Source organism: Raphanus sativus, chromosome 9 (genome assembly GCF_000801105.2).
Source record: "Raphanus sativus cultivar WK10039 chromosome 9, ASM80110v3, whole genome shotgun sequence".
Lineage (NCBI taxonomy): Eukaryota > Viridiplantae > Streptophyta > Magnoliopsida > Brassicales > Brassicaceae > Raphanus > Raphanus sativus.
The window spans coordinates 31,004,480-31,021,188 of NC_079519.1; the positions used below are offsets into that span (position 1 = coordinate 31,004,480).

Below are 16,709 nucleotides of genomic sequence, written 5' to 3' on the forward strand. Positions count from 1 at the left end.
ATAAAGATTACTTTTAGACAGTATTTGATCCCAAAAAAAAGTCAGTATTATCATAATAGAATAGATCAATGTTTTAGAATATATTGCTTAACTGTAATAACAAAAGTTTTCAACATTAACCATGCATAACTCTTGCATTGCAAATTAAAATATTTATACTAAAAATTAGGACTGGATAAAATATCCGGATCCAAAAAACAAACCAACCCATTCCAAGAACATAGTAAAACTGATTGAATATCTAAATGAATTCAAAATTTTAATACTGAAAATCTGAAAGGCTGAAACTAAACATGTCTGTAACCAAAATTATTTTGGATACCAAAATTATTTAAAGCACAATTTTATGCTAAAATATATTATTATTTTAGATTTAGTATGTATAAAATATCTAAAATATATGAAAATATCCAAATATGATGCAAAAACATTGTCACAAGTAAATATTTGAAATAGTTAAAATTTTGTAACTATAACTAAACTCTTGTACAATTTTATTAAACTGTGATATTGATTTAATATAATACTTTTCAATACATTTTCTATCTTTAACCAATAAGATTTTTCAATTTAGAATTTTGTATCACATGATTTAAAATATGCTCACTGAAAATTTGAAACAAAAGAAATCAAGTTATTGCATATCAACTTTAAAATTATTGTATTTTTAAAATTTATATTAAACAATTAGTAATATGATAATTATTACAATTAATTATGTAAAAAATAATTATGTTTGAAAAATAAAATAATCACCACACGGTTGCACGGATCAAGATCTAAATTAAAATTTAATACTTAATTTGTATATTATATCAGTATAAGAATGGAACTGAGTATTTAAAATACTTATAAATGTTTCAAATATTTATATTGACTATTAATTTTATATTTTTGGATTAATCATTCGGGTTTGGTTTCTTACAAAGATCCGTTCGGCTATTATATATTTTGGATTGTATAATCAGATCAAACTTTTTGGTTATAGTTTGGTTCAGATCTCGGATTCCAGATTTTGTGTCCAACCACTCATAATCATAATAAATGCAATGAGATTTTCTTTTTGACAAAATCTACAAATGTCAAAAATGCAATAAGTTATTTTTGACTAAATCTACAAATGCCATTTTGAACCTCCAAATTGATTCGAAACTACCCCATACAAGCAAATAGAAAGTAAATGTCAATTGTCTTTTTGCAAATAACAAATTTAGCACACGAAATATATGGAAATTAATTAATAGTAAAACCTTCCCAAAGACCAAAAGTTATATATATAGACCTCTCTTGACCCATAAAATTAAGAACATTTTATTTGTCAACAGATTTCTTATAAAAAAAATAGTATGGGTATTACAAATACTCTGGTAATATGTTTCATTGTGATATTAGCAGTTTCGATGCCCAATCACAACGTTTTGACTTCAGGTATATTCAAAATTTTAGTTTATTTAATTTCTAATAGTGTTGATTATTTTTGAAACAATAGGTAAACATTAAACTGAAACAAATTTGTGTTCGTATGTAAACATGCATTCAAATTCTTTTGTTAATATTATATTCATTTGGACATGCTATAACTGTCTTATATATATATATATATATATGTCATATTATATAGATGAATATGCAAATGTTTATTATATCAATCATAACGAATTTTTATATGATATAGGTGCAGAGATCCAGAAATTCTCATATGACCACTGTAAAACTCTGTGTTCGGATACATATGGATGGTTCGAGTGTCAACATGACTGTTTTGCAGCTGGCTACACAGCTTTTGGGAGCTGTGCTTCCCGTTCTCCTAAAGAACCTGAGCGATGTTGTTGCCAAAACAAATAGACTCATATTTTCTCGGAAAATGGTGATTATGACCTTTAAAAATCCCTTAAACTATTGGACCTAATTTGTCTTTTGTGATAAATGCGACACAATAAAAAATGTTTACAATTAACATCCAAGTTGTTTTCCTCTACACCTAGTATATTACAAAACATATTCTTAAACATACTTTAAAAAAGTCGTTCAAAAAAAAACTTTAAAATTTGTGGAAAGACCGGGTCTATTGGTCAGGGTTTCAACGTTTGTACACCAAATTTGAGATTCGATTTCCAAAGAAAATGTAACTTTTTACAGATTATATAATGTAATAGGTTTCAAATTACTATAGACAGAATCACTCATTATGATCATGTAATACGAGGAGAATCTTTATATCAAAAATGTCATACAAGTACAAACACCGTCCGTAAAATTAAATGTTAATGGAAAAGATACATGTAATACGAAGAGAACTTTATATCAAAAAATATGTCATACAAGTACAAACATTGTCCGTCAAATTAAATGTTATGGGAAAAGATACATCGTAGAATCCTTGTTCAAAAAACTGTTCATCATACTTGCATATAAATGATGTTGTAATCGATGATTGATCAGTGTTTATACAAAAACATACTTTAAAATCAACATCTCTTATTTAACAGACGTTTCAGCGTGTGTGTGAAAGATCATTATTCGTTGTATGAGTTGGACCACAAGCAAACCTAAACTATATTAAATATTAAAACTATAATATTATTGAATTATGATAAACTGCTTATAAAGTATGACTAGCCATATTTCATATTTTTGAAAGTAATTTACACTAAAATGAAAAGTTTAAATCATAGAAAGTGAACTAATCAACAGATTCTTATTCGATCGAGATACGGTCATCTCTGATTTTATGTTCTCTTGACCATAACTTCTACATGCATCTTACCATTGTGGATTACTAATGATATATTCGAGAATTTAACGGGTTATTCTCTCAGGACTTTTTACCTATGGCCTTTCTTTAGGTCCAAATCCTTATTGGAAAGTGGAAACCGTTGTCATTTTCCAAAAGACCAATTTTTCTAACATTGGATAACACACATTACATCATGATATAATTTTTAACTCTATTCCATCTGATAAACAATTACCTACAACATAAACAATAATGATGAGCAATTCCATCAACAATAATTCCAGGATGAAGCTCTTCTTGAAACTCTTAGATCGATGAATGATTCTTAATATACGACGATGGACATAATCTCTACGCATCAGACGATCTCAATGAATGAATGTGTCTACATTATTATGGAAAGTACTGATAAGAAACAATTCAAGAACAGTATGATATTTAACTTATTTTACTATGTAAGTTATTTAACTTAATTCAAAATATTAATATATCAATTTTATTGAATGTGTTAATTTATTTAATTAATAAATTTTATTAAAACCTGAACTATACTTATAGAATATATAAACTTATTATTAGATTTTATATATATTTATATTTGGTTATTTATAAATTTATTTTATTAGTTATTAGTATTACACATTTGCCGATTTTATCAATTATTTTTAAATACAATTAAAAGTATTCTATGACAGTTACTGTAACAAAAGAAATAATAAAAAATAAAAGATACTGAAGGATATTGTGAATTAATAAATTTTATTATTTAACTAATTATAAATTGATTTGACTTTGTTAACTTTAATAAAGTTCCAAAAGAACAATAAAAATCTAATTGCATATTTTATAAATAACCATGAAGTAAAAATTCTTCTCGGATAGTATTTTTATATAGAATAGATCAATGTTTTACCATATACTGCCTAACTATAATTACAAAAGGTTTCAACATTAGTCATGCATATTTCTTGCATTCAAATTAAAATATTGATTAGCCATAATGGTAATAAATGCAATAAGATTTTCTTGACAGAATCTACAAATTTGTGGGTGTTAGTGGAAATGACATTTATAGTGATTATTAGAGTTTTCAAGTCTAGTGTTATTGGTTTATAGATTTTCATATTCTCATTAAAATCTAATATTATTGGTTTGATGATTCTATAAATCTATACAAAATCATTTGTTATTCAAAAAGTTTAGATTTTAATGATTCTACCTATCTATTAAAGTAAATATTATTGGAGGTTGAGAATACTACATATTTTTTTTAGATTCTTAAATCATTACATTATTATACTTTCATAGATTTTCACAACATACAAAATTTTCTACGATTCTTCTAAAATTTAACAAATCTCATAATTTTTCGTATATGCGCCACAATATAAAAAATGGCGTTTATATCTACAAATGGCGTTACATCCTAAATAGATGGACTTTGTCATAGATGGGGCACAATATAAAAAATGTGTTACAATTATACATTCGCTTTGTTTAATTTTCTCTGCACCTAGTATATTACAAAACATATCCTTAATAAGTATATTAGAACAGGATTTTTTTTTTTAAACCGAATGTTAGTCCTGCATGTTATTAAGAAACTTTAAGCTTTTTTCATTATGTAATGTATTATTAAACAATATTGAGTTTCATATTCCACATAGGACTCCAATATTGGCAATGCTTCCTAAACATAATATAAAACCAACATTTCTTAGTTAAATGACGCTTCAGTATGAAACTTTATTCATTGTTTGAGCTTGGATCACATCACTATAACATTGTTACTCTTTTTAACTTGATAGTATTGAAATAATAATTAATTTTATCCGTTTAAAAAGCTAACATAAATTAATTTAATTCGTTGATATAATATTGATTTATTCATAATAATACAGATACGCACATAAGCGAGTAATCATCTGCTTCTTGGAAACAAAACTTCATACTATGACACGTACTGGATTTAATGTTTATTAATTTGTTATTTGTGGTTAGGGTCTACTTATGTTTTCTCAAGGTTTTGTACTCGGTATTGCTTGAGCGCGTTTAGTCTTGTATTTGTATCTTCAGTTTCAATAAATCTTTGGTTTGTTCATATTTTAGGATATCAATATACTCACAACCGTCCACTACACAAAATATTGATGAGTTTTTTTTCTTAAATATTTTAATATGCCGTAAAACATTTATGTGATTGCTGTAAACAGCAAAATCAACTACCATCACAACATATCCTTTGATAAAAAAAAAAAACTACCATCACAACATTTGTAGATGTGAACCTGAATACAACTCAACCTTTCAAAATGTAAAAAAATTCTACATCAACAATTAACCAACCGAATTATCTGTTTATTCTCATGTGTCATTGCAACTATCGGTCTTTCATAATATTTGTTCTATTCTCATTGGTCACTGCAAATTTTATTTACTAGTCACCAATTTAGCATGGTAATGCCAGTATTGTTCCTAATAGGCTGAACTTGTTGTGAATTAGTCCTATGTTACATGGAAACGGAAGCGGATACGCGGAAACAGAATCGCGTGGAAGCGTAGAAACGAGAATTTAAAAAAAAATAGAAAGCGGAAACGTGTCGGAAGCGTATATTTATATATATGTATATATATATATCAAAATATATAGATTACAAATGTGACTAATAATTTTAAATGATTTTATGTTAAAACCGTGAAACTATACATAAACTAAGTTTATAAGATATTATTAAACTAATTATTTTTTAATATTTCGTAAATAATTAACATAATATATTTGAATATAGACAATATACAGTGAAACCTCTATAAATTAATAATGTTGGGACTACAACAAAACTATATTTTTTATTAATTTATAGAGATTATTAATTTATCGAGATACTAATTGAACCAAAAACTCATTTTGGGACTATGAAATTATATTAATTTATAGAAATATTAATCTATCGATTATTAATTTAAAGAGGTTATATTGTATCTCTAATAAACCCTCAATGCATAAAGACAATATATAGTATTAGTTTTAATGTTTGTGTATATATATTCTCTATTTCACTATTATATAAAAACAATGTTTCTTATATTTTTATTTATTTATGATATTGTATTTTTTTAAAACGGGAGCGTGATTCCAAAATGAAATCGTAAGCTTCCAACGTGTTTTTAAAGAGGTATTTTTGGAAACGCATTGGAAGCGAGATTCCGAGAGCTTTCAAAAGCTTTCGATTCCGATTCCGGTTCCGAAGCGGAAAGCAGACGTCCGACAAAGCTTCCATACAACCTAGTGAATAACCATCGTTTGGGAATTCGTAAGTTTGGGAGAAAATGTAAAATACTAAAATGTAAGACGAAGGAGATAATATAAACAGAACTTGACAAATCTTGATACTCAGCATAACAAGAAGATTCAAGAGCATTGCATGAATAACAATATAAGTTATTGAAGTTTCACTTGTGTCCCATGGTCTACATACTTGCATAAATAATGAGTGATGCTTTTTGTCCATTGCCCACTACTAAAGTCTCATGGACTGCATCACTAGCCTGGCTTGTTCTTTTGCTATATTATCCTATAAGTAGTAGGCCCTAATAAGCCAAGGAAAAATTGACTAATCTAAAGTAATTAGATAACGTTGTTGACAAAAAGACTTGGTACAATACGTAGAAGAAATGAAGTATTCAGGATTTCAGGTATGACAAATGTCGTTACCAAGCATTAATTGATAAACATGGTAGTTATATAATTTTAAATCGTCTTCGGTTAGAAAACCGTTCCAAATCAAAACATTGTCGAAATACAAAACAAAACAAAAAAAAAACTAAAAGAGCAAAAAAAGGACGAAAGTGAAATACAGAATAGTGTAGTCCAACATAGGATGAGCCGCTTTTGAGTTAAGCTGCTGTGGGCCCCCATAGTAAAAGCATGTGTCGTTCAACTTCTCGCCTCGGTAGTACTCGGGGTGAGTTGCTCCTACGGTAAGATTTTGGAGCGGTTGAAACTCACTTTCAGTTAACGCTATTTTTAGATTGCGCATATATGCAACTTTCCCCCTTCCACTATCAGGAAAATACCCCGACCCCATTTGCGTTTTGGTGTGACGCCCATATTCGTTTTTGTTAGTGATCTCGCCTCCCCACTGTACTATCGCCGCGTAATCGGTTTGGATAGTAAAAAGAGAGGCTGGCCAGTATCCCACCGGCTCGAGTACATTGCGGCCAATTATGATGCCTAGCCACCAACTCTTAGATTTTGTATCCTGCATGTTATTTGTTTATTTTTTGGTTAGAAAATATATATATATACGATCTCTGAAACACTGAAATTAAATATATACAATAAAACGATAATTATATTAAAAATTGGACCTTCCATATTCTGATAGTCAAATCGACTTGATCTCCTCCTAAGATAGATGTTTGAGATATTGCACCTTCCACCATAATTTCTTTACTAGTTTGTACGAAACCGCCAGTACGAAGATTGTAACCTCCGGTCAAGTTGTACGCGTCCGTCTACAACATAAAAACAAGTAAACATTTAAATCTATGATTGACTGAACTTTTGCATTCTTTTTATCATGGCTCAGATCATATTATAAATTTTACGAAGCAACTAGTTAATACTTTTAAAAAGTACTTATGATATCAGAAAATGAAATCGAACAAAACTAAACGTACGGTCCAAAAAATGAAGAGTCTGGGCTGGGAGTCATTATAAAAGTCTGGATAAACCTGTTTAGTAAGAATAAAAAATACAGGTTAAATAATAGACTAGAACAATTAAAACTATAAATAATTGGTTGTTATATTGTTTGTTTTAGTTAAACCTGTCGGCAAAAAAAAAAAATTAAACCTACCTGCCAACCGGCCTCTATACTGTTTAGGTCACGATCATCGTAAGAACCGGATGTTAGCCAGATTTGCCCCAGACTGAATTCATTAAAGCCTTCTATTACGGGATGCCACACGTTCATCGTCACCTCTGTTCCGTAGATTTTGGGTTTGTTTTCCATAGCACCTATTACATACTGATAAAAGCTATACATGTATTAGAAAAAGTAAAAAATTATGCATTCGATTTTTTTTTCAGTGTAGAATAGATTAAGTCACGGTTTTCGGGTTTGAAAATTCAACTCCTAATATGACTACATTTTACATTACACTAGGTTTTGGACCTTAAAACTATAGTAAATATTAAAACAATTAAATTATAAAAGTAAAACTCTGTGGGCTGCGGCCCTCTTTGTCTTCTTCTAATGGGCTTTTATTATGTAACTAGGCTCGATTTGTTACCATGGTTGGTTTATATATCCGTTATTTATGAAGAAATAGGGTTAACAGAAACTAGGCCTTCTGTTTACTGTACTTTCTTTGTTTAATAAAGGATTGTTGATAGTGAAATTTGAACCACGCCCTTTCAGACCATAACCTTTAACTAATTCTGATTACTATACTTTTTTTTTGGTAATCTATATATTATATTATATTTTAATAATTATTCAGTTATTATTAAATGCTCTCAATATTTTAAATGTATGTTAATATCATAGGTTTTCAGTATTATAGTTGTATATTTCTATATATTTAAAATAATATAAAATTTTAATAATTTCAGTCTTGGTTCGGAACTTCAGATATTATGGTGTATATATATTATCTTGCATAGTTCACTTTGTATTTAAATATTACTCGTGATTAAATTGTAACTCCTCCCATTTCTGTTTGTATTTTGTTTTAAAGCTTGCTTGCTTCTTGTACCCGTTTATTAATCAATATATGAAAACCATTTTTCAGAAAAAAAATTGTAACTCTTAGTATTAATTAATAACTAAGGCGCACACATGTTACAAAAAAGAAACTAAGGCGCATAAAAAAGTAGCTACGTACCTCGTGACTTTTGGTCCTCTCACTGATGACGCTGGAGCTTGAAGTTCCGTTATGCTTCGAAGCAACCCGTCGAATTGGTATTGATCCCTCCGGACATCTTCTTCCGGATTGGTGCCAGACTTGCAAATTGTAGCCCATTTGCGCTTCGTTTACGAACATATTTGGTACGTGTGTGGGTGGTTCCTTTAACATTGTTTATAAACACACAAAAAATATTACTAGATTTACCCCCGAATATAATAAGTTGATCATATGGGATTTACAGCGTAAGAATTGAAAATACGTCTTTGAAATTATGTAAATAAAGATGTTTGAAAAAAAAGATTTTAAAACAGTTTCAAAACAAGTCAAAAGGGAAAAGGAAGAAAAGTAAATACCTGAAGTTTGTGGTTCTTCAGAAGGGGATGCTGAAACGCCGGTTGATTTTCTCTGAGCACGCAGTCAACGATGTCTCCGTCCGGGCTCTTTGAATATCAGGAAAATAAAAATTGAATTTGTTAGTAAAGTTTCAATAATATTCAGGTATAATACTAAGAAGCATACCTGGATTGTCAAGAGAGGTGGGCTTGAGCCTCCAACTTCAGCAGTCAGGAGAAGAAGCCATAAGAAAATAACCCATTCTGCTCCATTAGCGTTCACCATCTCTTTAGTCTTGTTTTTTCTAAATTCTCACGACTATGAAGGGGTTGAGACTTGAGAGTGCAATGTATTGAAATGATGGTTACGTCGACCAACCCTATGTATATATATAAAAAAGTTCCAAGTTACGGAAGATATATGGATATAGAGAAAATGAAAATAAATAAAAAGAACGTCCATATAAGAATGTATTTCGAAACCCGAGTTTTCTCTATTTTGGAACATCCCAAAATGGAAACCTACGAACAAAGTTCACGATATGTACTTAGGTGGGCAACCACGTCCGCGTTCATGCTTTATTATTATATTTTATTTTATTTTATTATAAATGTATAACATGCTTTATTCTTTCTCCAGACAGTTGTATGTTTTGTTACATCTCTTTAGTCTTTATTATATAGAGTGATATAGTTCAATATGCATAGATACGCAGTTTAACTACCTGATATTTATACGGTTCAAACAGAATAAATTAAAATTAAATGATATGCGCTCATAATTTGTCACGAACTTTGTAAACACTGATATATATATATCACAAAACATAAACTTTGTTTAAAGAAAACATAAACTTTGTTTCCCTTTAAATTATTTTGGGAATACTGCTAGATTGTTATGATAATAAGAAATTCAATTTATATTTTTGGGTAAAAGTGATAAACATATAGAAATAATACAGTAATATTCATCGGTATGGATCTTTAGTTATTAAGGTTGAGTTTGTGTTTGAAATAAAGATAAACTATATAGGTGATAGTTGAGTTATACAGAATCCCAATATTTTGTATAACTAACTGAGATTTTTGTAAAAACAATGAGCAGCTTTGTACGTATATAATACATTTGTATTCCACTTATTTTTATTTTCATATTGTAAAATCTAAGAATGTCAATAAATCATAAGATTTATAACTTCATAAGTGATTATTTAATTAATAAATATACTTGGTTCTTTTTGAATAAGCTGATATAGCTTCTTGACGCAACATTTACATTTGAGAGGGGGCATTAATTATTTTAGTAGGGAGCTCAATAATTTGTTAGTTTTCCTTCTAAGTTCTGTTGATTCAGTTTATCGATGAGATCGAATAAACTCTAATCAAACTAAATGACGAAGCCTATAAGCTAAAGATTTTTAAAAATATTATTTTTATCTGTCAAAGAACCAATATCAGAATCCACGATTGTCAAGTATGGGATAGATGAATGCATACCTATGCAATATACCAAAGACGTATTATCTACTGTAATGCTATAACGATATTTAAATGGTCCACCCACCAAAAATGTAGAAAAACGAGTGCGAGTAAACAGTGTAGAGAACATAGGAGGTGTGTGGTCCAGTGAAGGGAAAATCATTGTTGAAAACTTTGCAAAAGAGGCACAATTCTATAACACCATATATCAAAACAATATAGATAGCCCGAAAATGGAAGGCCAAGACAAAGGATTAAATTTACGGCATATAATTTAATATGTACGTTTGAAATGTTGACAGTAAGAATATATTACATTCTTCTATATGAGATTATATCAAGTCCGAACATGATATTAATTGCAGTTACGAAAAAAAATAATACCAAAGACGCATTATCTAGTGTAGTGCTATAACGATATTTAATATGGTCCATCCGCCAAATACATAGAAAACGAGTGTGATCAAACAATGTACAGAATATAAGAGATGTGCGGTCCAGTGAAGGGAAAATAATTGTTGGAAACTTTTCGAAAGAGGTCTATTCTTTCTTTTCTTTTCTCTAAAAAATAGGATCTATTCTTTCGAAGAAAAAAGAAGTTTCGTTTTAATGTTTTTTTAATAAACAAAATTAGGACTTCTTAAAATGTTAGGATGTGGCCAGAAAGTTATGATTTTACGTATGCGTTACATTCACTCACCTATGTGTTATATATTAAACTAAAGTAAGTTTACACACCATATATAGACTACCTAATTATAATAAAAATTTCCAAAAATGAATTATGCAATAAAACAGCACATGCTCGCTCAGGCCGGCATAATGTATATAAATAATACAGTGTTACCAATATTTCTTTTATCCGTTTCTGGGCCATCCCAAAATGGAAACGGGAATTGGCAAAAAAAAATGGAAACGGGAAACCTTTCACCAAAAGTGGCAACCATTTCCAACGCTCTTTCCTTAACTATTTTGTTTACTGAGTTCCACTTTAATTGTTTTTTCTTTAGCAACTAATTGTTTTAAATGGATTACAACTCTGTATCATGGCAGACGAAATCAATATACTATACTAAAAGCTAAATAAGCTTCATAGATAGTGTGTCCACGTCACTCTTTTAATTCCCACCAATGGGAGCTAAGCATACATCCACGTCACCAATTATTTGCCTCTGATGGGCTTGAACCAAATTCGGTCTCTGGGTTTCGAAATCTTCGCCGGTTCCGTTTCCTTAACGCGGAGACGATGAATCCTCACACAACTCCACTTCCTCTGCAATCAGTTCTCCCAAATCAAACAATAATGGATTCATTTCAACTTTCTACCTCTTTATTTCTTTATAAATCTCTTTTTTTCTCGGATACTCTCTTCTTCTCTGATTCCGACGATGAATTCACACCAAAGAGCCAGGGCGACGTCCCGACTTTCCCTAGCTGATATGAAAACTTCTCGACAACGACATATGTTGTCAGACGTCTTTTTCGTTTATGGTTAACTGTATGGCTCTTCTCTATCTGTTTCTGACATCTTCTTTACACATTTTACAGTTCAGAATTGAAATCTTAACAATCAGAATTGACATCTATTTGTAGTTAACTTATCTGGGATGATCTGTGCTAAGCTGTGCAGGATTATCATTTACTTACCAGCTCATGTATCTACTGGATGCTACTGGATTTTATTCCCTCGGGCTTCAAGCTCTTGGGGTTCGAGTTGTCGAGCTACAGGGCAAGAACTGGTATCCACTTCTTCTTCTTTTTTCTTTCATGAAATTTATCCTCTGTATGATTGGTGTTAATGAACGCTCTTTAAATCGCACGTCGTATTCAGGTGATATGATTGTGTTAATTTCAGCTCTGTTTCCACGTTTTGATCGGTTGTGTAGTGAATTATTTTGTCAGTGATGTGCTGTTTGGTTTAGGGGATTTGAAGAGAAGGGTGACAGGATTTAAACCAACACCGATCTTTGTAGTCGTAAGGCATTAGAAATTTTAAGATTGTGTTGGCATTTGTTTTAGTTGAGTTTGGCTCTTCGTGTTGTGATTTTCTGCATTTCGTTGCAGATTCAAGAGCTTAAGCAGTTTCCATTCTCCCAGGTGAGCAATGGTTTGGATTACATTACATATCTAACTTTTAATTGACGGCAGTGGTTATTTTTGTAAAGATGTGTTGGTACTTCTAGGATACCTGGGAGCATGTTCGGATCAATGGAAAGGTTGAGGTCATTGATGCCTCAAATTCTGACCAGACCAAGCTTCAGGTCGGAGATAAATAACTTAGTTTAACAACTCAAGAAGAAAGGAAGACTTTTTTTTTCCTGGTTGTGTTGATTTTGGTTTCTTGATGTTGCTAAGGAGAAGGCTTCGTTTGCTAATTCTCTAAAGTCAAGGCTGATGTACATCTGTCCTGCGCCTGGTACTCCTTACAACAATGAGCAACCAAATCAAGAAGGTAAGTTAGACCCACGAGGTACCCACTTTTAATCAACATCTTAATATTAATAATAGTAAGTGTATTGTATTTTTTATATTTATGAATATTATTCTGATTAGTCGAAACGGTGTCTTTACCAGGTCACTGAAGCTTGCTATAGAAAGCTAGAAGAAAGTAGAGAGGCAGAGCAAGAGCGAATTGTGAGGCTGGAGCAAAAACATGCAGACATTCTCCAGCTATAAGCTAACGAAGCAAAGAGGAGGCTGATTGGTGGATTATTTGTAAAAACGTGGACAGTATTCAAACTCTAGATGCAAATCTGTTTCATTACTTGATTTGCTAACGCCACTGTCAGTTTATTTCTTACCTCCATCACCTTATCTCTTAAGAGTTGCACATATTTTTTTTCCTCTAAAAAAACAAATGCTTATCATTCATTGTTCCTAATATTGACCATTCTCTTCTATTTTTCTTTGGTTCAGGTATGTGCAGGTTGCAGAGTTTAAACACCCCCTCCGTGTTAAGCTAACACCAAAGAAGAAAACTTGTGCTTCCAAAAGAATTTGATACTACAACCGCTCCGTGTTTGTGCACCAGTATTGGAAGGATTCTAGGTCAGTCTTATATGTTTTCTCCATCGAAATTATGCATTGGTGGCACAAAGTACATGGTAATCCAATGAGAGTCAGATGCTGTCATTCGAGGGAAGAAGATAACATGACTGATTCTGATGAATTTCTTGCTTTTTTGGTATAGAACTTGTGCCTTTTTGTTCCAAGGCAGTTGTTTTTAATGAATCAGTGTTATTTTTTGCTTTACGTTGTAGGGATCTGGTGGTGTTACAATCAAAAAGACCACCCAACCTTTGGTATCTTCTGTGACAATATGGTTGTAAAGAGGCTTGGTGACTACCTGATTGAATCAGGGCTCTTGAAACTTAAGTTGCTGCTATGTTCATGTCGCCCATATGTCTTCATATTGGAAAGAAAAATATTTTTATTAATTCATGGCAGTATCGTACCATAGCTTTTTATAGACTTTATGATTAGTTTGTGAGATAAATTTTTCTGTGAGTTGCAATAAAAGATTGATTCACAAGAACATAGACACATGTAATTACATTACAACTAACAAGTATCTATATATACATCAATCCCACTGAAGGAACAAAACAAAATCTTAAATATACCAATTTCCAGACAAAACCATTAACGAACATATCTTATTTTTTTTCCTCCTGATATTGTTCCACACATTCACGCTCAAAGCATGTCAAAATATGTAAAAATGTTATGCACTATAATAAATTCGATAATTAAATTAAAATGTTTAACAAAATAAAAGTTTTAAAAACATTAATTAGACATTTGGTCTACAAAATTTACCTATTTCTAAAGTACCTATAAATAATAATATAATTTTTTTCATAGATTACATTTCTAAAACAAAATTAAAAAAAAAAAACAGATAACTGCAGTTTTGTTCTTTTTACCCAACTAATTTATAATCGCAGAAAGCTAAATTTAGAAATTATTTTGTAAAATTAACGTTTTGGTCAAAGTTAACTTATAACTAAAACAAATTTATAAGAGACAATCCGCGCGTAGCGCGGACAAGAAATCTAGTATAGTAGATAATAACAAATTATAAGTATTCATGTACAGTTTTTTTTTTTTTTTGGTAGGAAGTATTCATGTACAGTTTGGATTCTCATTAGTAGTCTGCATAAAAATATGAAATAAACTTATACAGTCCATTTAAACAAAACAAAAAAACTTATACAGTCCTTTGCAAATTAAAAGACTTTTTTTTTGACAAACTTTTGCAAATTAAAAGAGTTACGCACGCATATGTTTTCTACGAACTGGATTCATAATCATTCGATCATTAACAACTTCATTATGGTGAAATATAATACAACTTATTCATGTAAGGACTCCTGTATTCTCCTTTTTCTTTTGTAGTGGTATGACTAGATCATTCTCTAATTAGAACTCTCTTTTCTGTCAAAGCAAACACAATTCTTTGGGTTTAATTAGGTGTTAATTAGCACGTTTCAGAAAAAAAAGTTGGTGTTTGCTTGATTACCATGTTATGAAACACGCTTGTCTGCGTAATATGCAAATTCTTAGTGTATATTTTGAGAATCTACACATTGGTTATGAATTCAATAATCACAAAACAATCTAAATGATGTAAGTAAACAAAATGACTGGTACATGTTATAATATATAATGCGTATCCATAACTTTTTTAAAGAAAATTTGGAATTAATTAGGAGTTTTAATTTGAGTTTTTCTTCGGTTTCATTTCTTTATACATACCATTATATTAAAGTCTGATCATTTTCAAACCTAAACGTCTGTAAAAGAAATCCAAATTACTTTGTTATATTTTGTGCAGAATTATTTGACATCATACCAACCAAGCTAGCAAAGATTTGAACCTTTTCAAAAATTAATATGTACTGGAAAATAGTTTTGCATCTATTTTAGGGATATTTCATGAGGTGTGAGTAATACAAATCATTCAGAAAGAATCACTACTGTTGTTTGGAATCTATAGATATATGTCAGAACACGGAATACAAACAAAATAGTTTTGGCGTTTTGCAAATTCACGTTTCGATAAACATTTCTTTAATCTAGTTAGTTTTATTATATGATTTGCAATCGATATCAAATAAAAAGTAAATAACAAGGTAACGGTAAAATAAAAAAAAACAAGGTAACGGGAGTTCATATCAATTTACTTACATGGTCCAAATAATTACAAAAGCATACTTCACATTGGTTTTAAGAAAATGATAAGGCATATGAGTCTAATATCACTAGTTAGTAGTTAGTATTAGATCAAAAGTCAGACAAGTAGAAAGTACAGAATGTGCACTTTCAATCAATTTATTTCACTCCTCTCTTTCTTCAGTTGTCATATATTTATTTTGATTTAGCCATTGTGTTATTCAATTTTAGTTTTAGTCAACTAAATCCAAACTACTTCTAAAATTATTGATGACATAAAGTTATGAGAATTTTCTTTAATATGCAGCAGAAGAGCTGTTATAGAAAAATTTGATTTATAAAATGTGCCAAAAATGATTTATATGCTAATTAGTGATAATATAACTTACTGTTGTCATAACAATTTTATGTTTTTGCAAGAATATCAATGCTGTAGCCTGGATATTGTGGTTTCTTTTCATTTTTTCCCCATTACATCTTATGTGTGATTATCACAAGAAATTTTCTTACGTGTAAGTTATACTTTGCTTGCGTTTATAGTTATTGGCGCAACCCTTTTTAAAATCGATGAAATCATCACTAGCGGAGCTTTTTAATGGCTATGTTCAAAAAAATTCTTTTAGGGTTTGTGCATAGTACTTAAAGGGGAATTAGGTACAGAATATCCTGCCATATAGAAGATTAGACAAAAAGAAAATTTTTAAAAATACTAAAATTAAAAACCTCTAAAACGTAAGAGGACAAATGATTTATTGGTTACAGTAAAATTCGGTACAAAAAAAAGAAATCGGAATTGACCGGTAACAAGCATAAAAACTAGAAAGAATGACATCGATCGTCCCGGATCTTGACATCTTGCTCACCGTCCTTAAGTACTCTGCTATTAAAAATATATTACTTTTTAAGATTTCTTTGGTAAATTTTTTTAAGAGGTTGGTGATGTGGTTCAGAGAGTTATGATTTTACTTATACCTTATATTTATTTTAGTGCTATATATCAATTTTAAGCTAAAGTAAGTTTATACCATATATATAGACTACCTAATCTTCAGTTTAAAAGACTACCTGAT

At 30.2% G+C, this 16,709-nt stretch overlaps 2 protein-coding genes across 13 annotated transcripts; one reads left to right on the forward strand and one right to left on the reverse strand.

Moving 5' to 3' along the window:
* Window positions 1–6,561: 6,561 nt before the first annotated feature.
* Window positions 6,562–7,813, reverse strand: LOC108825211 (uncharacterized). Its single transcript, XM_056994987.1, has 4 exons — window positions 7,600–7,813; window positions 7,421–7,474; window positions 7,109–7,255; window positions 6,562–6,999 (listed from the first exon to the last, which is right to left on the reverse strand). The coding sequence occupies exons 1-4, from the start codon at window positions 7,786–7,788 to the stop codon at window positions 6,562–6,564; spliced, it is 828 nt and encodes a 275-aa protein (XP_056850967.1). The 5' UTR covers window positions 7,789–7,813.
* Window positions 7,814–11,578: 3,765 nt separating this feature from the next.
* LOC108824098 (pyridoxine/pyridoxamine 5'-phosphate oxidase 2-like) lies at window positions 11,579–13,921 on the forward strand. 12 transcript variants are annotated; one of them, XM_056993747.1, is made up of 9 exons: window positions 11,579–11,962; window positions 12,095–12,203; window positions 12,351–12,439; window positions 12,529–12,561; window positions 12,648–12,725; window positions 12,826–12,916; window positions 13,039–13,248; window positions 13,381–13,512; window positions 13,725–13,921. In XM_056993747.1, the coding sequence occupies exons 2-7, from the start codon at window positions 12,131–12,133 to the stop codon at window positions 13,044–13,046; spliced, it is 372 nt and encodes a 123-aa protein (XP_056849727.1). In that variant the 5' UTR covers window positions 11,579–11,962; window positions 12,095–12,130; the 3' UTR covers window positions 13,047–13,248; window positions 13,381–13,512; window positions 13,725–13,921. The 12 variants fall into 12 exon arrangements, 7 of the variants coding, with proteins under 7 accessions (XP_056849727.1, XP_056849726.1, XP_018452952.1 ...); XM_056993746.1 differs by having other exon boundaries at window positions 11,587–11,962; window positions 12,058–12,203; window positions 12,820–12,916; XM_018597450.2 differs by having other exon boundaries at window positions 11,590–11,962; window positions 12,058–12,203; window positions 12,367–12,439; window positions 12,820–12,916.
* The last annotated feature ends 2,788 nt before the right edge of the window (window positions 13,922–16,709 follow it).